Below are 21,967 nucleotides of genomic sequence, written 5' to 3' on the forward strand. Positions count from 1 at the left end.
CGATCCGAGACAAACAACAAGCGCCGCCTCGGCCCCCGGGGGGGGTGTGTGTGTGTGTTAAACGAGCGGCCGCGGGGGGGATGCCGGGAAATGGAGTCCCGGGCGTGTGAGGGGACATGGCGGGGGGGACGGCACGGCCTGAGCCTGGCCCTGCGCCGCCGTCACTCGTGCTGCTCCTCACGGGAGCTGCTCCCTCCACGCCACACTCCACTGCCATTAAAATACCTCTATTCCCACTAAAACGCCTTCATTCCCGCTAAGAAACCTTCCCCCCCCCCAAGATAACTTTATTCCCGCTAAAATATCTTTATTCGCGCTAAGATACCTTTGTTCCTGCTAAAATACCTTTATTCCCCCGAAAATGCATTTATTTCCTCACGGGAGCTGCTCCCTCCACGCCACACTCCATTGCCATTAAAATACCTCTATTCCCACTAAAACGCCTTTATTTCTGCTAAAACGCCTTTATTCCCACTAAGATACCTCTCCCCCCCAAAAAATAACTTTATTCCCACTAAAATACCTTTTTTCCCACTAAGATAACTTTATTCCCACTAAAATACCTTTCCCCCCCTAAAATAACTTTATTCCCACTAAAATATCTTTATTCGTGCTAAGATACCTTTGTTCCTGCTAAAATACCTTTATGCCCCCGAAAATGCCTTTATTCCCACTAAAACGCCTTCATTTCTACTAAGATACCTTTTTCCCCCCCTAAGATAACTTTATTCCCACTAAAATACCTTTTTTTCCCCCTAAGATAACTTTATTCCCACTAAAATACCTTTTTTTCCCACTAAGATAACTTTATTCCCACTAAAATATCTTTATTCGCGCTAAGATACCTTTGTTCCTGCTAAAATAGCTTTATTCCCCTGAAAATGCATTTATTCCCACTAAAATGCATTTATTTCCTCACGGGAGCTGCTCCCTCCACGCCACACTCCACTGCCATTAAAATACCTTTATTCCCACTAAAACGCCTTTATTCCTGCTAAGAAACCTTCCCCCCCCCAAGATAACTTTATTCCCGCTAAAATATCTTTATTCGCGCTAAGATACCTTTGTTCCTGCTAAAATACCTTTATGCCCCCGAAAATGCCTTTATTCCCACTAAAACGCCTTCATTTCTACTAAGATACCTTCCCCCCCCAAGATAACTTTATTCCCGCTAAGATACCTTTTTTCCCACTAAGATAACTTTATTCCCACTAAAATACCTTTTTTCCCACTAAGATAACTTTATTCCCACTAAAATACCTTTTTTCCCACTAAGATAACTTTATTCCCACTAAAATACCATTTTTCCCACTAAGATAACTTTATTCCCACTAAAATACCTTTATTCCCACTGAAATATCTTTATTCACACTAAGATACCGTTGTTCCCCCTAAAATATCTTTATTCCCACTAAAATGCCTTTATTTGCACTAAGATACCTTTATTGACACTAAAATATTTTTATTCCCACTAAAATGCCTTTATTCCCATGAAGATAACTCTATTCCCACTAAAATGTCTTTATTTGCACTAAGATAACTTTATTCCCACTAAACTATCTTTATTCCCACTAAAATGCCTTTTTTTCCCCTCTAAAATGCCTTTTCCCCAATAAAATATTTTTATTCCTACTAAAATGCCTTTTTGGTATGTTTTGGGTTTTTTTTTGCCATTTGACAGCAACTCATGTGCAACTCTGACTCTTTTTTCCTCCTCCTTCGAAACAGTCTTTCACAAGCTGTTTGTCTGACCTTCCATCAATCCACTGCCTCTCCAAATCCAAACAAATACTTCTGGAACACCTCAGAAAAATCTGGCCTTCAGTTTTGGGCTTTGCAGGCTGCTTGGAGTGGAGAAAAAACTCGACACAATTGCAATGATATCATCAACAGCAAATGCTAAATTTGGGTTCTGCACTGTCTTTCACCACTCAACCAAAATCCAGCTCCCTTCCAGCCTTTTGACAGGTGCCACAAGTTTACTCCGTAGGCGGAACCTTTGGAGTGCTGACCTGCCTCATTTGGAAGCCGCCCAAAATTGCCACACGCATCCTATTTTGGATTCCTGACAATTCCGTTCACGGGACCAAGCACTCACCACATCGCTCAACTGGAGCTCTCCTTCCAGCTGGAAAATGCCAAAACAGACCTGCCATCTCTTCCCTCTCCCTCCCCTGGGAGGAGGCAGCAGAGAACCACAAGTTTTAGCTTTATTTTATGTTCCCGGCTTGTGATAGTGATTTTGAGCCCAGGAAGTTCTCACTGACAGCATGGTGTACATAAAGGGAATTGAATCTGTTCTCCAGTGGGACAGCAGCCATTTCATCCCATCATTCCTTAGAGATTCCCAGACATCTGCCCTTCCTCACACTGCCTGTGAAACAGCAAAATTTGTACACGTGCCCCTGAGACTCCAGCATGCTCCGCCCTCCAGAAACAAGGCCAAGCCAGTTTTCCATTTAAAAAAGGCTTACTAAGGATCCTAAGAGCTCCTGTCAGTTCTTTCAGTTAAAAGTCTTGGTGAGATGGAACAAACCAAAATTAAGGCTGTCCTGTGTTATTCTGACTCACCCAACCCATAGCACTAATCAAGATCCATCTGATTACTCTCACAGTTGCTGTGGGCAGATGAGTTCTCTCGGCTCTGTGCTGAGGAAAAATGTTATCTCTTAAGGCTCCTGCCCCTTAGTTCTGCTACTGGAGTCTCAAGGGTGAGGGTGCCAAAATGCCCTGGTTAGCAGAGATTTACTGAGCTGGAGATCTGCAGCCTGGCCTCTTAAGTCCTTCCTTTTCCTCTGCTTCATGGATGGGGCAACTCCGAGAGAAAATGAGGACCCAGCACTTAGCAAAGCCATAGGAGAAGGCCTGTGTTTTGTTTTCAACAGATTAGACAATGAATAGTGTGTGAGACGTGAACAGCTGGAAAAGAAAAAGATAACCCAGGGTTACAACACAGAGCCACTAACAAGAGCTCCATCTTTGCCCAACAATGCCTCAGTTTTAGGGTGCTCCTCTCTCAGTATCTCCCCTGCAATCGCTGTATCCATGCAGAATTCCTGAACAGCAGCTGTCCCACCTGCTGTGGGAAAGAAGGACAGAAGCAGAACCTTTACAGGTTAACAACCCTACCAAAATGCCTGTCCAAACATTTTAAGTGTCTCTTACAATGAGTTTACTCACAACTGCAACAGGATTTCCACCCTGAAGGGTAAAACGCAGATTTTATGTAATTTTACAGTACTAGTACTGATCAAAACAAAAAATGGTTTCTCAAAGCAACCCAACATGGGCACAGACGGGGCATTGGCCCAGTTGTATTTAAGTATCTTGCTGGCCCTAGGGATTTATTTATCCTGTATCTCTAACCCACTCCAGTGACCCTAGATTGTGTGCTTCCTCCAGACTCCTCACACTCCAGCAGGTTTGAAGAAAGTCTATCGCTTTTCTGCCCCCCTCTTTTTGTTTTTCCTTCAGAAAGAAAATCTTTTGGTAAGACTCCTGATTTCTCCCTTTCTGACTGTTGCATACACCTGCTGCAAAGACACTAATAACACATTGAAAGGTTTGGATTTGCCAAGTCAGCTGAACACCAAGAACAGCCTCGTGTGCAGCTCAGCTGGGCCCCACTGACTGGAGGGCTGACGTGCAGTGAGGTGAAGCCCAAAGGGAAGTTGAAAAGAGGAAGGAAATGAGGAAACTTCATCAGAAAAGCATGTCAGGTTCTGTAAAAAGAAAGCAAGCTCCACTGCAGTGTCAATCAAACCTTTGCTAGTCCATCCTCCATCTCAGTTTCCTGTCCAGACATTACCTGGACACTCACTCAGCTTTTTTTTTTAGGCAGGTGGTACTGACCAAATTGATTCTAAAAAGAGCACTTTTCCCAGTTCCAAGTGCTCTGCTTCCCCCATGCCACCCTTCAGGCTCGACAGACCTGCCAGAGCTTCAAATCTGAGCCTCCACCTCAAAATCAACAGGTTTTCTAGACTGGCCAGTGCTCTTTCAGGTGAATCACACGTTTACAAAGAACCTGAAGATAAGATGGAGCACACAGGGAATTGCAGGCTCAGAAGGGAAGCTACAGCCAGTAATCCCTGCTTTCCCCTTATGACAGGGAGCCACTCGGGCTCATTTTTAGAGAACAAAGTAAGCTGGGGACTCTGTCTAAGCCTGTAAAACTTCAAACTAATCTCCCAAAATGCACTAAACAAGGCACCTTTAACCTGCAGACCTTTCTTTCTCTTTCTGAAAACCTCTTTGCTATTCAGGCAACGAACTGCTCTGAGATCAGCCCCTGGACAGCATTAACAGGTGGTATCTGAGCCCTGGTTTATGAAGGAGCAGTAGCAGAATTTAATGGGAAGCTGTTTCACTTCATAACACAATTCACATTGTGAGGTACAACACTTTCCATTATGAAACTATAAAAATATATTCCCAGAGTCTGAAACAAGTTCAATAATTTACACTGAAGATGCAAAAGGGATCAGGTGTTATCTAGGAAGACCTGTCCCAGTACTGCAAGCTTGGAGTTAAAAGATTGACTGGGGCAACTCAGGAGGGAGTGTGAGCTCTTCTTAGATCTTCTCTTCTCTCCAGTTTTCTCTGCATCTTCAGGGTCTTTTGCACTCTCCCCTTCACCGGGGTCAGAGGGTCTTTTTAAAGTGAATTTCTTGGTTTTCTTCAGTGAGTAGAATTCCCGCATCAAGTCTTCTACCTCCCACTGCTCTTCCTTGCGCTTCCTGCAGCAGTGCAGGGCAGCAGGATCGATGGGATGAGCCTCTGTGTTGAAGATGTAGCCTCCAGCATTCAAGACACACTCCCCATATGGTGTAACCACCACGTCGAAGTCTGAGCCATCGTTGTGGATGAAGTTGTCTGGGTCAAACAGCAGGTACAAGTATTTGATTGTTTCAGCCAAAAAGAAGGATTCCATGCGATTATCCAGCCTGTGATCCCTCAAGTCTTTGATCTACAAGGGAAGAAATAGAGTGGGTTACACTTACATCAAATTCAGTTAAGTTATGAAGTCGGGGTGGGGGGAAATAAAGCCAGCTTGCAATTCATTTCAGTTAACAGCCCAGTATGACATCAATTCACCCTATTTCTTATCACAGAATACTTTGGGTTGTAAGGGACATTAAAGACCATCTTATTCCACCCTCTGCCACAGGCAGGGACACTTTCCACTAGCCCAGGTTGCTCCAAGCCCCATCCAACCTGGCCTTGGACACTTCCAGGGATGGGGCAGCCACAGCTTCTCTGGGCAGCCTGTGCCAGGGCCTCCTCCCCACCCTCACAGGGAAGAATTTCTTTCTAACATCTAAACTTGCCCTCTGCCAACTCAGTTTGGGCAAGGAGAAGAGCTTCCCATCATTTCCCCTACTAAAGAAAAAAAAAATCATAAGGCTTTTACCTACTTTCCAAATCACAAGACCTAATTCCCATTATATATTAAGGGTTTTTTGTAAAAGTAGTTGGTGGTAGTTGATGGTATGTTTGAAATCCCCATTAAATGATGTTAGAGAAATCACTCCCTGCAGTTCTTGTGTGTTTGATCAGATTTTCAAGGCATAGTGGGAAAGCAGAATCCCACATGAACGTGGCAGGCAGGTTCCTACCCCTGAACCTTCCTGCTCAGGTGCTACACCTGGTTGGGATGCAGGAGAAGCTTCTGATGCCTTCCAGGGTTTTGGGCTCTGCTGCAACAGCCCACGACAGAATTTGGCCCACTGTTCACACTGTGAGGGAAGTTACTACCAGAAACATGACCAGATCAGCTTCCCAGAGAAATAAAAGGGGCTTTTTTGAAAAAGAACTCATGTTTCCACCAAAGTGACCACTTAACTCAATGGGAAAACACAATTAATGAGAACACCTTCTAAAAGCTGATTTTCAGCAGCCATTTAGCTAATTTAGCAGATGATTTAGCACTCACAGTTGCAAACCCACAGTCCACCTTGCTGATTTTCTCTATTGACTCCACTGCATCTCTTCCCAGTTCCAGGAGCGTGGGATCTCTTGTAGCACGGTACAGATACATGGCACTCTCAATCAGCTCTGCAAAGACACCCCAGACATTTGCAAATACCAAAGATTACCAAACCACACACACAGGGATGATGGCATACTCCTCAGCTAATTTAAAAATCCTTTAGAATGATCAGATAAATAATCTAGTTACTGAATTTCCTCTGGCTCCAGGCACAAATTTGCTTTTCCTGAGGATGTGCTACTAAGAAATTCCCTCTCACCAGCCTGGATCAGCTCAGGTAAGAGTGACTAATCCTCCCTCCCACATTCAGTGAGTGGGAGGGGGAGCAAGAGAGAAGAAGATTAAAACTCAGTTGTCAAAGGAAGAAAAAAAAATTGCTTCTAGAAAGAATTACAAATAAGAAATTCAATGCCCAAAATACAATTTTAAACAACACTGTAAGTCTCTTGAAACAGGGGTATCCAAAACATCATGAAAACAAGCACCATGCAAACACTCTAAATAGGCAACATATGCACTGTGCTGTGTTTGCTTACTAAGATCTTTTTGGATGCTACAATTCATTTGAAAGTTAATGCCAATGAGTATTTTTGGTGGATTTGTCCAGTGTGGATGTCACCTGAACACTCAGACCAAAAGGAAATTAATTATTCTCATGCACAAAGTTTTATGGACCTAATAATCAGATCTGATTTTTTTTTTTCAGTCAGAGTTGTAAAAAATCAGAAAAAAAGATCATTTCATTGCAGTATCACAGACAACACAGAATCTCTCTTAGATCTTGAGCTTTACTAGTGCAACCAGAATGAGTTTATTTCAGGAACCCAGCACAAGTACAGTGGTCTATTCAAACTCACTTTCACTTCCTAAATTTAAAGGACACAAACAGTCCCTTTAACATGACTGAAACATCTCATGTCAGACAACCTAACACTTAAATATGTCAAATCCTACACTGTGAAGCCAATTCATTAACGGGCCTCCTTTTTATGGTAGCATTGTCTTCCTTCCTTGAAAGGCAGCCCTGTCTTTGTGAATGGTGGAAAACAAAACGTGCAGTTTTGACTCTGCAAACTCCTGGTGAGGAACTGAGTCAGAGCAAAACTGGAGGAGGAATTTGTGGAAGGCAGGTATTGCTAACATTTGATCTCACCACCACAGCAAAAGCAGGAGTCCATGGCCCTTTTAATTCCACTTCTGCTTACCAGGCCTGAGTGGATATCCCTCTCTCTTGTCCACTGTGTAGCCCTGGGGAATGTTGTAGAACTCAGGCAGCCCCCCAAACTGCTTCCAGACAGTGTAATAGTTGAGGAAGGTCCTCATGGCATTATCCACATCCCCAATTAGGCTCTGGGAGAGAACAATTAACAAAGCAACATGTGAGTGAAGAACAAACAGCAAAGGAATTGATGCAGCAACACTCCTATAGGTAAAGTAGTGACAGAAATGGATATTTCAGCAGGTCTGAATGGTGGAAACAAGACTTGGATATGATGCCTTAGGAATTGGTAAGACTGGAGAGTTACATGCTGCTTTTCTGCTGGATCACATTCCCACACCTGAAATAATATAAAGTCCCTGATTTTTTTTAAAGAAGATTGTGTTTCTTCAGTCAAACGTTTAATCAATCACAGCACTGAGTGGGGATAACAAAGTCTCAGTCCAAACACAAGGACTGATGAGAAAGCAAAGCACTCAGTGGGAAAGCATTCACACAAAGAAAGCATTTATGAGGTGATGGAAAAGAGGTGGGAATTTCTTTTTCCTTAAATTTACATCTGGATTATGAGACCACTGTCAGTGGAGTGTGCTACAACAGAACTGCCCTCCCAAGATGCTGGATGGGAGACTTTTTTGTAAACTGTAGATAAAATCAACATCTGCTCTTCCACAGGCAGAGATTCCACCAGAGGTCCAACCAAACTTTTACACCTGCACAGATGAGGGTTATATCTCTAACTTTTATATTAAAGATTGACCCATGACAGACAAACAAAATCACCATGTGCTCTGACAGCTCTTACCTGTAAGCCTGGCCAGTAGGCCTCCAGGGACTGAAACACAGGCATGGACACTGTTCCTTTGTACATCTGAACCCACAGGTACCAGTCATCAAACTTGGTGTAATTTTTGATAGCTTTGTTATATTCTATAAAGACATGCAGATGGGTAGGTAAGCCAACAAAAAAAAAAAAATCTTTTTTTTAAGAAGGAGAATCACTTTGGTGATTCTGTAATCACAGACTGCTCAAAAGTATCACAGCAAAGGCTTCAAGAACATTCTTGAATGTACCCTGTGAGATCCTTCATCCTCTCCTTCCACAGTGCCAGCCAAGCACTGCTGGGCCCCTTCACACAGAAAACCAAACACTCACCCAGAAACATGGACATCAGCTCCTTGTCCTGCAGGAGAATGGCTCCTTTCACCAGGTACTCAAAGTAGGAGTCCACTCCTGCCCCAATGCCAGCATCCTGGGCCACCCACTTGGCAGTGATCACATCAATGTGGTTCCCCACCTGCAAGAGGGGAAGGAGGAAGTTAAAGTGAAAATAAAGCATTTCTACTAATTTAGAATTAACAAATCCCCACAACACCCCCACGCAAGAAACCCTTGACCTTTTTCCAGACCGCTGGTTCCCAGTCCAACTAGCATTTTCTTCATTCAGCATGGGTGTGTCTGGTCCTAATTCTGATCTTACAAAAGAGTAAAGAAGGATAAAGAGGTGCAAATACAGAGATGGAGGCCAAGAATATCAAAGGCACAAGAGCTGCCATGCTACTATTTAAATAGGCCCTTCAGACCTGGGACTCTTCAGCCTATGAACAAACACAGCTGATGAATAAAATACACAGTCATGCCTTGCTTAACAAACATGAAAAAAAAATAGCTATTCAGCTTCTTTCTTGAATGAGGATTAGGGGTATAAACCAAAAAGAAACAAATCCCAGAGCAAACAAAAGGACAAACAAAACTCTTCATCCAGGCTATGAATAAATCTGTCTCAATAAACACAGGGTATGAATAAATCTGTTTCACTTCACATCTGCAGCACCAAGTTTTCCACACAGGCTAAAAAAGCAGCAGTAGAAAAGACCAGGAGACAGTGAACACCGAGGTAACACTTCCAGCTCTGGATATTCCTAAAACACCAAAGCTAAATAGGCTGGGAATATCTTGGTGCACTTGCCGTGCTCTTATTCTCTTCCCTAGACCATTGTCCCACCAGGCATCAGACAGATCTTTTATTTAATCTGCTACAGCTGCTGTCACAAAAGCTGCACTACCCAGCAGGAGGGATTTGTCTCCCAGCCACATCTGTTAGGGGACAGAACAATGGGATAATGTTGGGCTGCACTAGCAAAGCAGAGATGTGGATGCTGCAGGTGTTCAGGAACAATGTCAAACACGAGACTTCAGCCCAGTTATGGGCACTGTGGTTATTTATCCAATTCTATCTCCTCTCTGTTTATGCTTTTGCACACTCAGCATTGCATCCACAAAACCACACAGAAAGCAGCACAGTCCAAGTCCATTCCTCACTCACCAGCCCAATATCTGAGCGATTTTTCCACAGGGCCTTCAAAGCCTTCCTGGCCACGTCCTCGAACACTGGGTCACCAGTGAGGTGGCTTAAAGTGGCAAATTCCACTATAAATGTACCAATTCCAGCAGTACAGGTAACTGGGGTCTCCCCAGGGTTGACTCCATGCAGGAGGTTCACTGTGCCATAGGGCATCCCAGTTGGGGTCTGGAAAGCTGAAACACAGGATTTTTGGGTCACATGAGTGTTCAAGGTCATGTTTAACAGACTCTCAAGCCAACGTGTGCTTCACAGCCCACTGCACACAGGCAAGGAGTGGGACTGGAGTGATTGCAGAGACTTCAAAGAACACAATGAGCAGCAGTGTGACCCTGGGAGGGGCAGTCCCAAGGTACACACAGTCCTGGGAAGGTACTGTGCATCTCTTCCACCTTGCCAGAGCAGCATCCCTACTTTTTTTCCAGCCAAGTGCCAACACTGAGGTTGTGATCCCTCCGTGGCAGCCCTGGGTGGACAGTGCCATGCCATCAGGGAACACATCCCAGCTGCAGCCCACAGAGAGGAGATAAGGCTGCATCTCCTTGTCTTTACAAGCTGCTGTTTCACAGCCTTTATTTATTATTTATATGAAGTACATTTCCCCTCAGCAAGCCACAAACTGATGTGTTAAGCCCATACAACACTTGATATGCACATACACAACCACATTTTCCCTGCAAACTAAACTTGCTTTGAGCTCAGGGAACACAGGGCTGGTTTATGAGCTGACCCATCAAGTTGTACATGTTCACCAAAGCCAGCAGCCACCTCCTAACCCACAGCACAGTGATATAAAGCAAACAAGGGCTCACCTGGCAGCAGTTTACGAGCTGCTTCCTCTGCCATCCTCAGGAGAGGCCCCGAGCATGGCCAGCCCGCCTCGACCTCCACACCAGCCTTCCTGGAGAGCAGGTGGGCAGAGAGGAGCCCCCCCACCACTGCAAGGGCACAGGAGAACCCACTGAACAATGTGGAACACCAGTTCTATTCCTCTTTATCAGAGGCACGGTTTTACAGGGAAGAGAAGTGAGGTGGCTCATCCTTCCCGGCCTCATTCAAACGCCATGGAAGAGCAGTTGGATTGTTCCTGCAAGTTTGTGTGTGGAGTGACAGCACAAGGGGTGATTGATGGCTTCAAAGTGACAGAGGGCAGGGTTAGATGGGATATTGGGAAGGAATTCTTCCCCACGAGGGTGGGGAGGCCCTGGCACAGGCTGCCCAGAGAGCTGTGGCTGCCCCATCCCTGGAAGTGTCCAAGGCCAGGTTGGAACAACCTGGGGTAGTGGAAAGTGTCCCTGCCCCTTGGAAACAAGATGGTCTTTAAGGTCCCTTCTAACCCAAAACACTCTCAGATTCTATGATATATTTCTTTAGAAGCATCAGATCCCACTTGCCCTACTACAGCTGCACTGCCCTGAGGACTATCAGGGTATATATGACATTATACAGCAGTGTAATGAACACGAACCTCTATGAGAGGAATTCTGAATCATTTCTTCCAGAAAGTTGAATACTATGTTTGTGTAAAGTTCTTAAACTCCTTGGAGAAAACTGCCCAGGCCAGAGACACAACTTCCTGCGTGACTGACAGAGGCAGCTATATTTAGCTATTAGTTTTATATAGCTAATATAGCTATATTAGTTAATATTAGTTATTTCACAGGTTTGTCTACGGTAACAATAACCACCACAAACACAGAGAAATTACACTGCTGTAAAGTTGGCTCAGCAATATCTGACAGGAGAGACAACACTGTACCCTGACAGTGTTTTTAGTTGGATGGCACTGAAGCAGTCAGGAATTCAGTCAGGTACAAGACTCCAAAGGCCTTTGTGATTTTCAAGGAGAAAAGGCCAAAACTAGAAATTAATAATCCCTATTCCAAAACAGTGTGTGAAGGAAGACAGGGTATAATCTGTCCTGTTTCAGTGGAAAAGATGTTTATTCCAAGGCTCAAAACCTCACACCAGAATATTGAAACTGCCACGTCTACTTCTGTTTCTGCTGGGGCAGGAAGCTCAGAGGGACGTGCAAAGAGAAAAAGGAAGTGAATTTCTTTGGGATTTTTTTGCCTGTTTACATGTCTTGTCACTCTGCACCAAAAATTCCCTGTGACCACCACCTCACATTACCCTTGTGTGCAGCTCAGAGGCTTGAACAGGAAGGAAATCCACCACAAACCCCCCAGGAAAACCCACCTCACCTCGAATGTTGGTTTCAAAGACAGATGCATTGACATCAATGTCGAAGTCCAGCCCTTCCTGCAGCACATTGACAACTCTCTGGAACTCAGAAACATTCCCCAAGATCTGCAGGGGAGCAGAAGAACAGGGAACAAAGCTTAGAGTTCATGGGAAAACAAGTGACAGTTCAGTGCTGATTCTAGTTTTGTTTTGCTATTTTGTGAAATCATTAATTACAGATAGTACTAAAGAGGGGACTGACAGTTTCATTGTGTTTAAAATGCTTTCTGGACACATTTTAGGCCTTTATTCCAGAGTTAGGAGGTGTGAGGGATGGGGAGCTCTGGCCACCTGCTCCCCAGGGGTGATGCCAAGTGAAACACAAAGCTCCAGGGTCAATGACTTTCTGTCACTGCCACGTAAAAACCAGGTGTGCAGGCAGCTCTCAATGGCCTTGAGGGCACAGTGTGGGTGCTGCAGGTGTTCAGGAACAACGCCAAACACGAGACTCCAGCGCAGTTACGAGCACTGTGGTTATTTCTCTAACTCCACCTCCTCTCTGCTTATTCTTTTTTACACTTAGCTCTGCATCCACAAAACCACACAGGGCCGGCTCGTACTCACTAGCAGTGTGTCCAGGGCGTCGATGAGCGTGAGGGAGAAGCTGTGGAGGAGGAGAGAAGCGAGGTGAGACCCGGCGGGGGGGTGGGGAAAGGACGCTCAGGGAGAGGGACACCTCTCACCTGCCCCAGGTGTCCTGCCCGTCGCAAGTCAGCGGCCGCAGCTCGTCGTAGGGGAAGGCGCTCTCCAGGTAGTGCTCGTAGGCGTGGTAGAACATGGCCCGCACCCTCTCCCTGCAGCACAGGCACATCGCGCTCAGTCCCGGCCCAACCCGGCCCGGCCCGGTCCCCGCCCCGCACTCACCGGTACGAAGCGACGTCCAGCCCGCGGGCGGCCGCGACGGGGCCCGCCGGGAGCCGCAGCGCCCAGAGGCACAGCAGGGAGCCGAGGCAGCGCAGTACGGCCGCACCGGGCCCCCGCATCGCCGGGGGAGCCCCTCCTCTGGATCTCACCTGGATCTCACCTGGATCTCACCCGCAGCCCTCCCCGCTCACCCATCCCGCACCCGCCCCGCCCTTGGCCCCGCCCTGCCCGCCAGCCAATGGGAGCACGCTCCGTCAGTTCTGGCCCCGCCCCTCCTGTGCCGACAGCCAATGGGTGTCTGGAGACACTGGAGAGCTACGGCTCTCCTGGCCCCGCCCCCGCCGCGCCCGCCAGCCAATGGGAGCGCCGAGCGCTCGGCGCAGGCGCTGGCGGAAGCGCTCGGGGCTGTGCGGCTGCTTCCGGGGCGGGGCGGGAGGAGCGGGGACGGAGCGGGGGGATCGGGGTGGTGTTGTTGGGGCTGTGGGGCTCCGGCTGCGGAAATTATCGCCGGGATGGCCCGCAGAGAACGGGGAGGTTCCGGCGGTGCCTCCCCGGAGGCAGTAGCGCGCCTGCAGTAGAGATGAGCCTCCCCGGGCGGGTGGGGGGGCACGGGGTAAGCGGGCAGCGGTGGAGTGATGCTCTCACACCCAGAAATAAAGATAACGAGTGCTGTGAGGTTCGCACAGTAAGGAGGTGTTGCCGGCGGAGGGCCCAGCTGCTCGGGAAGGGATTGCCCCGTTCTCCTTTTTGCCTTTTTATTTTTGTTTTCAACCTAAGATCACTTCTAGAAGCACTGGCACCGGTTGCCCAGAGAAGCTGTGGCTGCTCCATCCTTGGAAGTGTTCGAGGCCGAATTGGACGGGGCTTGGAGCAACCTGGGCTAGTGGAAGGTGTCCCTGCCCATGACAGGGGGGTGGAATAAGATGGGCTCTAAGGTCCCTCCCAACCTAAACCACTCTGATTCTACCATCAGCGCTGTGGCTCACACCAGGAAGGATTCCCAAGCCTGTATTCCCAGTGTGATAACATTGATTTTGGCACCCTGCTGTTCAACCAGGTTGAATTTTAACATCATGATTGGCAGAGCTCTCCCTACACCTGCACCTTTAGACTTGCATTGATCCACAGTAAATCCTTCCTGTTCTCCCCATCCGTGCTCATGGGTGAGGAGGGGGGTGACCTGGGTAGGGAGAGCAGGAACAAGAGGAAAAGTGATAAACCAGCCCTTTACCTGGCAAAGGTGCAGCATTTAGAAATCAAAACTAACCCACTTTGCTTGCAGGAGAGGAAGGGGCACAAATAACCCAACACCTTGGCTTCTTATGGCATTTATAGACTCATGGGATGGTTTGGATCGGGAAAGACCCCAAAGATATCTAATTGCAACCACCCCCCCTTGGGAAAGGATGTTTAGCATCAGGGAGGGCTGGCTGTTGATGTTCTGTAACAAAATAAACCCAGTTTCCCCTCAACTCCCAGCCCGGGGCCATCCCACTAGGTGTCAGTGCACACCCGGATACCAGTGGCCCAAACGAAAAGCCACCAAGTAATTTAAACATATTGTTCATTTGCTGCAGCTGTAATTTGAGTTTCTGGGACCATTTATCATAAAACTGTCTGCTTGCTTATTCCATGGCTCAAGGCTGCTGGAGTATATCTCACTGTGTTCCTGGGAAAATCAAACTGCTGGAGCTGATTTCACTAAAAGCTGCCACAGTCCATTACTGGAATGCTTTTTGTTAAAGTTCATTTTCCAGACTTAAATTTAACAGTGTTCTAGAGCACTGCCTTTTGCCTTCTACTGGAGCACTAATTTCCCTGTCCAAGTCAGTTTTTCAATTCTAAAATTGACTGAAGCCTTTTTGAAACACGTACAGGGTGTGAGTTGCAAGAAAGGCAGGACAAGGCAGAGCTGGGTCCCTCCTGGCATCAGAGGGAGAGCTGGGAAGGTGGGATTGCTCTGCCATCGAGGCCAGGGTGGAGAAGGACTCCTGGGGGGCTAATTGCACTAATTAAAAGACCAAAACAAGGAGTGAGGACAGGGTGGTGTAAGTGGGACCGAATCCAGGGATTGGTGTGGAAGAGAGCAGCGGCTGAGAGAGTCGGCTGAGTCAAACTAAGCTGGTTGGGAAAAACTTAGAAAAACTGCTGTTGATGCAGTGCTCATCACCCTCCTCACCCTTTCTGAGAGCACTTTATTCATCCTGGGATGGGTTTGGAGGGCACATGGCGCTGTGTCCTCCCAGGCAGCTCCTGACACAGGTGGATTACAAGCCGTGCTGGAGCAAAGTGACTGTTGTGGCCACCACAAACCCCACCACAGAGGGGCTGAGAAAACTCTGGAGAGCTGAGTGGGAGCAGCTCCCGTTGCCAGAGGGGAGAGCACCGTGGTCAGGGTGTCAGACAGCTGCACAGCCCCTGAGTGTTGGAGAGACAGCAGCTTCCATATGGTGGTGTGGAAATCACCTGTGTGCCTGTTAATAAATAGAGCTGGTGGGATGGAAATCGTCTGGGGGAAAGGGTGGTTTTCACTGTGGCTTATACGAGAGGATATTAACGTGGTGTGCACAGAATATCATACAAGTTACACAGGCTTTGCTGCAGTAAATCAAAGGAGATGCAGAGGAGTGGTGCTTCCAAATGGACAGAGCACACAGTTGCTAGAATATTTAGGCCACAGCAGAGTTAAGTGCTTCTTCAGATGCCTCACTCCAGCTTGTCAGGCTCTCTGTCTTCATGAAAAGGCCACTGGCAAAATAATAGGAAGTTTGGGTTGGATGTGGGAGAGGCTGTAATTACAGGGGCGTTTAACACTTTGGTTTATGGCATCTTTAGGCTCAGGACATCTTTACTACCTGCTATTACAGTAAGTGGTGCTGTTGCCCTGTTTGCAACTTTGATGCCCATTAAGATGGAAACTGTATGTAAATCAGGATTTCTCATTAATATTCATAATTCATGGTGGGATGTAGATGTTTGTTTAAACGGGAGGTTTATGACCACTGAAAACTGTTGCTAAGGTGGTTCTCTTGAAATAATTTTCCTTTGCAGCCGAACATCAATTCTTAATTTTAGTAGCACACGTAGCAGGATGGAAATGATGATTGATTTTTCTCCAAGTGCTGTGGGCTGCTTCAGTTGAGATTTCACTATAAAGGACTAGACATTTCCAATTGCTTTTTATAAGTTCAGAATTGATTTTATTTGTTTAGCACCTGACTAACATAATAAAAGAGAAAAATACTGCTGGGTAGAAGGCATAGAAAAAGTGATCAGCTGCCTGGTTTCTGACCTTTTTAGAGGTGATGTGTTTTTAAGCCACGCAGCAATTTATAAATGCAAGAGCTGGACTCCCAGGTGGGACTGGTGAGGTGTCCCAGTGCTGCAGAACCCTGCTCTGCCAGGCAGGGAGAAGGAACAGAGCAGGTCCCACTGAGGCTGCACTCAGGGAGCAGAAACAACAGCAAAAGATGAGGAGGGGAGAGCTGGTGTGGCATCCTTCACCACACAGCTTTCCCAGCTTCAGCTGGTTCTCTTTAAACCTCTTTGTGATTTTTCTGTCACTGACTAAATTAATTAACTGACATAGTTACAACAGCTGTAGGTAGGCAACAACCAGAGGCTCCTGTTCCAAACAGGTTTTTTCCAACGAGGGCCGTGCACAAACCTTTGCACTGTGTTCACGAAGAATTGTGGCTCTGTGGAGAGTTCGAATATTTTATGCAAGTTTGCTTTGCTGTGCGATTTTGACAAGTGAGAAAACAAAACTAAAACCTAGTTACCATCCCTGCGCCTTGGTTTTCACTGTGGGGATTTCTGGCACCCCTGTTACATGACATTGTTCGAGTCCAAAACTGCCACACCTGTGTGAATGAGGTTTACTGTTCTTTATCCAGGCTGGGATAAAGGATATCCCTTGAGGATTGTGGCTTTGATATTTTTTTACCAGGCAGATTTGGAGGTGTTCAGAGGAGCGGTTCTGTGGAACACAGACAGGCAAACAGGGGACAGGCAGCATTTCCCTGTGACATAAATCCACATGGCCAAGGATCAGGAGAGATGTGTGAGTCTGTCTGCTAGAGAGTCAGGGGTGTCTGCACAGGGACTGACATCTCCATTCTTTATTTTTCTTGGTGGGCTTGCAAAGGAAAAAAAAAAAAAGGGACTAGAAGGGTTCTTCAGCTTTACACAGGGTGGGAAAGGGGTGAGAAGTTTGGTTAGTAGCTCCAGCTCAGCCAGGATTTGGACTTCAAAGTTCAAAATACTTCTGTGTCTGGGAGAATCCCTCACCTTCCACATACACATAGTGAATGAGAAGCAGTGAGAAAACCCTGCTGTGGCTCTCTGGAAATACAGAGAAGTGGCAGAGACGTTTTATTCCCTAGTTTATGACCGTGTAAAACAAATTCACTGGAACTTGTCAGTGAACAAGGATCTCCTGTTGAGTAAAGGTCAGGACACAGATGAGATTGTTTCCCAAAGCAGGAGACAAGGACTATGTGACTCCACACTGGTAACTGCTGCCAAGGGGGTGTGGGTCTGGGGGGAAGTGGGTTTGGAGCTGCTGGGCAGATTTCTTTGGTATTTGGGAAAAGGGAATTTTGTCCTGAGGAGGGACAGTGGAGGAAGGGGAACACCACCACCAACCATTCTGGGACAGTCTGGGCCCAGGCACAGGAGCCTGAGTGGCAGAGGCTGACACTGTTCTTGGGTGTGGTGTGAACTACACAGAGATGCACCAGAGCACGTCTGGAGGAGTCACTTCTCCAGCATTCACCTCCTTTTTGCCTTTTTATTTTTGCTTTCAACCTAAGATCACTTCCAGAAGCACTGGCACAGGTTGCCCAGAGAAGCTGTGGCTGCCCCATCCCTGGAAGTGTCCAAGGCCAGGTTGGACGGGGCTTGGAGCAACCTGGGCTGGTGGAAGGTGTCCCTGCCCATGGCAGGGGGTGGAATGAAATGGGATTTAATGTCCCTTCCAACCCAAACCATTCTAGGGTTGTATGATTATCGCTGCTACACAAAGTGTGTCTTATATATGACAACATTAAGGCATCTGGGTGACAATTCTGATGGCTGCCTCTGTCCCCAGACTTCCTTTGCGACAGGGGTAAAGATTAAGCCCCTCCCTGGTGGTGCTGTTTCAGCCTGCTTGGGGCAATAATCTGGCAAACCCCAAAAGACATTGTGAAAATTACTTTGATATTTGACAATTGCCAGTTCAGTGACGTAGAAAAGACCATGAAAACAGCACAATTGACCTCTGCAAGCAGTCATCAATGCAAGTGCCTGTTGGTGCTTGGGAAGGGGATGGTTTGGAGTGGGAAGGCAGAGCAGAGGGAACCCCCAGCCCAGGTTTCAGTGACATCTCCCATGCAGTTGCCTGCTCAGCAGGGCTGGCTCACAGGAGCTCTGCACTGGAGCCAGAGCCAACCAAAGAGCTCTGGTGCCTTGTCCTGGCAGGGTTTGGGTGAGACCCATGTGCTGGCCACACCTCGCTCCTCCCTGCAAGAGGTGTGATGATCTGGGCAATGAAATCCAAACACAGCTCAGGCTCTGTGACCTTGCTGTCTGTCCTTCAGGGATCCATCACCTGGCTGTGAGAGAATTCCCAGCTGGGGTTTCTGGAATAAACACCTGGCTTTTTTATCCATGCTGTTGGCACTCGATGCCTTCAAAACTTATGTCCTCCGTTCTGCACTCCCACACTGAGTAACCCCCTCCTGATAAGGTCCTGGCCTCCCTTCCTAGGGATCTGCATAATGGCATTTTCAGTGTCTCATCCATGTTTGATGAGGAGGATTCCAGCAGCAAACTGATTTCCTTAAAAGCTCTGCTCTGCAGGTGAGGAGGTGGCTCCTGACCCTGTCCTTCCTGACACTCATCCCCACAGAGCCATTTTCCCCTCTCTCAGCGTGGAAGGAGGTGGGGGGAACCTCCTTCCCCTCCTCTCCACATCCCACTTATGAGGCTCCTGCTGGGACTGTCATGGCCTGATGGTTATGGGTCTTGCAGTGGGACCCCCACCTTGACTCCAAGCTGATGAACCAACACATTGAGGTCTCCCTCCACAGATTCACCCACCAAGCCATGTCCACTCCACTGTCCCTGCCCCAGACAGGGATGGGAGAGGGATATGGACAGGGTGAGTCTCTTTAGAGCTTCTGGTCCTGCTCACATTGCACCTCTTGGCTTTTCTGTGCAGCCCCATAAGCTCAGGAGTTGCAATGTGCTTATAAACAAGCTGAGATCCTTGGAGACACATAAATCCAAGGATTTGGCTTTTAAGGAAGAAAGCAACCCAGTGCCCAAAACTTGCTCAGAGTTCTGCAGTAAGGCAGGGCTGTGGCTGTCTGCTCTCCTAGGCTTGGTGTGACACATCTCCCTTCCCACCACTCTGTGGCATCTGGGTCCTTCTTCCACATCCATGGGCTGTCACCTGAAGGACTCCTCTAAGACCTCAGCTATGCAGCAACCAGCAGAACCACAGGGACATTTTGACGTCCCCTTTTCCTTCCTGACAAAACTGTGGACAAGGACAGCTTTCTATGGGGACAACCAACCCCAAAGTGGCCACTTCTGGGGCAGCCTGGACAGAGATTCCAGACACAGAACGAGGTCGTGGCCAAGACATTGGCGTTGAAACCTCCCTGGCAAACATTCGGTGGTTTGCAGAGAACTGAAAGAATGAAAACCTTGCTTTAGAAACAAAACTTTCAGTTTTCAGTTGTTAGTTTGGGATTATTGATAAAAATCAAGCATATTATCTCACTGGCAGTGACTTTTCAGAGCAGGATTTGGTGGCTAACCACCTGCTCCCTCTGCGGTCAACCAGAACTCTTTCGAAGGCAGTTTTGCACCCTTGAGTCCCTGGTCTGTGTCCCCAGAGAGCTCCTGCCCCTCTGGTCAGTGCTGTGAGACACAACTCCACCACTGGGATGGCATCACAGATGTCCATCCGTGTCCAGCGTGGGAAGGGAGGCCATGGCTTTCTGTTTGCTGCTGCTCTGGACCTCTTCAGTGATGGGGCTTCCAGCTCAGTCCCCAGAAACCCACTTTGAGTTTCCAAAGCCTCACCTGTTTCATTCCTCAGCTTCTCATCTGTTCTGCTGCCCCTTTCTATCAAGAAAGAGCATGGAGCTTTTCCCTGGAGTCCCTATGGCAGCACTCAGGAAAACACCTTTCTGTCCAAACAAGGTTTAGACCCCCACCCCAGTGCTCCCTGTGTCCCTCTGTGCTGGGCCTCTGGGAAAGCTCCTGGGACCATGGGAGCCCCTGGGAGGGTCACTGATTTTGCTGTGCCCTTTAGGGAGGTGGTTAGGCCCCTCTGCTCAGCCCTGGAAGGCACAGCTGGGATGTTGTGTCCAGCTCTGGCTCCTCAGCTCAGGACACACACGGAGCTCCTGGAGCGGGTCCAGCGCAGGCTGCGGAGATGCCCAAGGGATGGAGCATCTCTGGGAGCAGGGAAGGCTGAGGGAGCTGGGGCTGTTCAGCCTCCAGAGCAGACACTGAGAAGGGCCCTCCCCAGGGTGTGTCAGGGGCTGCAGGAGGGGGCAGAGGATGGACCAGGCTCTGCTTGGGGGGCCCAGCAATGGCACAGGAGGAACGGGCAGGAACTGATGCCCAGGAAGCTCCACCTGGACATGAGGAAGAACCTCTTTGCTGGGCAGTGACTGAGCTCTGAACAGAGACCAGAGAGGGTGTGGAGTCTCCTCACTGGAGATATTCCAGAACCCTCTGGACACAATCCTGTGCCATGTGCTCTGGGGTGACCCTGCTGGAGCAGGGAGGAGGGACCAGATGCCCCACTGTGATCCTTTCCAACCTGAACCATTCCGGGATTCTGTGATGCTCTGGATTCCTCTTCTCCCAGTTCTCCTGCTGGCTGTGGGCAGAGGAGTGACCACTGTGCTGCAGAGAAGCCTGGCCACTGACAAAACTGCCAACAGGGAAATTATTTTTGAAGAAATCCATGTGTCTTTTTTACTAAAAATTACTGTGAGTGGTCCAATAGCGTCTGTGCCATGAGAGGACAGTTTTCCTGACAGTTCTCCTTCTCAAATGTCAGTGGCCTGGAGGGCTCCTTCCTCTTTTATTTGAAGATGATATTTATTTCTCCTCTGTTAATATTTAGAGCCTTCTAGAGAGCCTCAAAGGCAAGTGCTGGCTCTGCTTTCAGGTCAGACAAAATGCAGGTATTGAGGCATTTTTCATTGCCTGTGTCACACCTGCTTTTCCCTGTCAAGCATTTCAGTGCTGTGGCTTCTGCATTTCAAGTTTTCAGCTGTGGTTTCTCAAAAGTTGGCTGAGCACCAACAAGCAAATAACGACAACAAGGTACCACCCTGCCACAACAATGCACTGCAATTTTGGGACCAGGTCTGATAGGATTCCTGCCAACGAATCTGAGTTGAATTTTGCTCATTTTGAGACCTGGTTGTTGGGGCTTGTTTCCTGTATTTTTCCCCCTTATTGTTTTTTTGTTGTGTAACAAAACTCTGTGAAGGTTAACAGTAGAAATGGGGTAGGACTTTGCTGAACCTGGATGTTTAAAAGCGTTTTGGAGAATATCTTCTTGTATCATTCACTCAAAACAGGAATGAACCAAGTGAAAAGTAGTTAAAATTCAGATGATTATGCTTATCTAGGTATTAATCTAACAAATCTTTGTGGGTAATACCTTATACCAACACATACTTTCTGAATTTGTGTACATGTATACAGGTAAAAGAGCTGTTTACGTAGCTGGAAGGGGAAAATATGACCTTTCTGAAATTGTGGAACTTCCCCCTGCTCTCAGAAAAAAAAAAATCCAACAAAAAAACTCTGAGAGATTTCTTTTGCAGATCAGGGAGGGATCTTTTATCAATGATCCCTGTGTTATGTTTGAGGGCTCAGCAGGACATAGTGATCAGGGTATGGAGTGCAAAATTATGAAGTTTTAAAGCCTATGAGCTTCACCTGTTTGTCTTCTTGTTTCAGAGACTTAAAGGGTCTAAGATCTCAAATTTCCATCCTGCTACCCTTGGTGTTAGAAACATAACATTTTTCTTGCTGACAGCTGAGATCTTTAACTGAACTGCAAGGCTTGGGCTGAGATAGAACTATAGAATCATGGAATATCCTGATTGGAAGGGACTCACCAGGACCATCCAGTCCAACCCCTGGCCCTGCACAGACACCCCAACAATCCCACCCTGTCCCTCAGAGCATTGTCCAAACCCTCCCTGAGCTCTGGCAGCCTTGGGGCTGTGCCCACTGCCCTGGGGAGCCTGGTCAGTGCCA

General features: G+C 47.5%; 1 protein-coding gene across 1 annotated transcript; it reads right to left on the reverse strand.

Moving 5' to 3' along the window:
* Positions 1-4,326: 4,326 nt before the first annotated feature.
* On the reverse strand, positions 4,327-12,839 carry LOC113988192 (ER degradation-enhancing alpha-mannosidase-like protein 2). The gene is made up of 11 exons (XM_027721541.2): positions 12,683-12,839; positions 12,502-12,612; positions 12,383-12,422; positions 11,779-11,884; positions 10,387-10,512; positions 9,539-9,750; positions 8,368-8,509; positions 8,017-8,141; positions 7,198-7,342; positions 5,936-6,057; positions 4,327-4,969 (listed from the first exon to the last, which is right to left on the reverse strand). The coding sequence occupies exons 1-11, from the start codon at positions 12,799-12,801 to the stop codon at positions 4,484-4,486; spliced, it is 1,734 nt and encodes a 577-aa protein (XP_027577342.1). The 5' UTR covers positions 12,802-12,839; the 3' UTR covers positions 4,327-4,483.
* Between the last annotated feature and the right edge of the window lie 9,128 nt (positions 12,840-21,967).

Source organism: Pipra filicauda, unplaced genomic scaffold, assembly GCF_003945595.2.
Source record: "Pipra filicauda isolate LSUMZ 115617 unplaced genomic scaffold, ASM394559v2 scaffold424_size589613_pilon, whole genome shotgun sequence".
Classification (NCBI taxonomy): Eukaryota; Metazoa; Chordata; class Aves; order Passeriformes; family Pipridae; genus Pipra; species Pipra filicauda.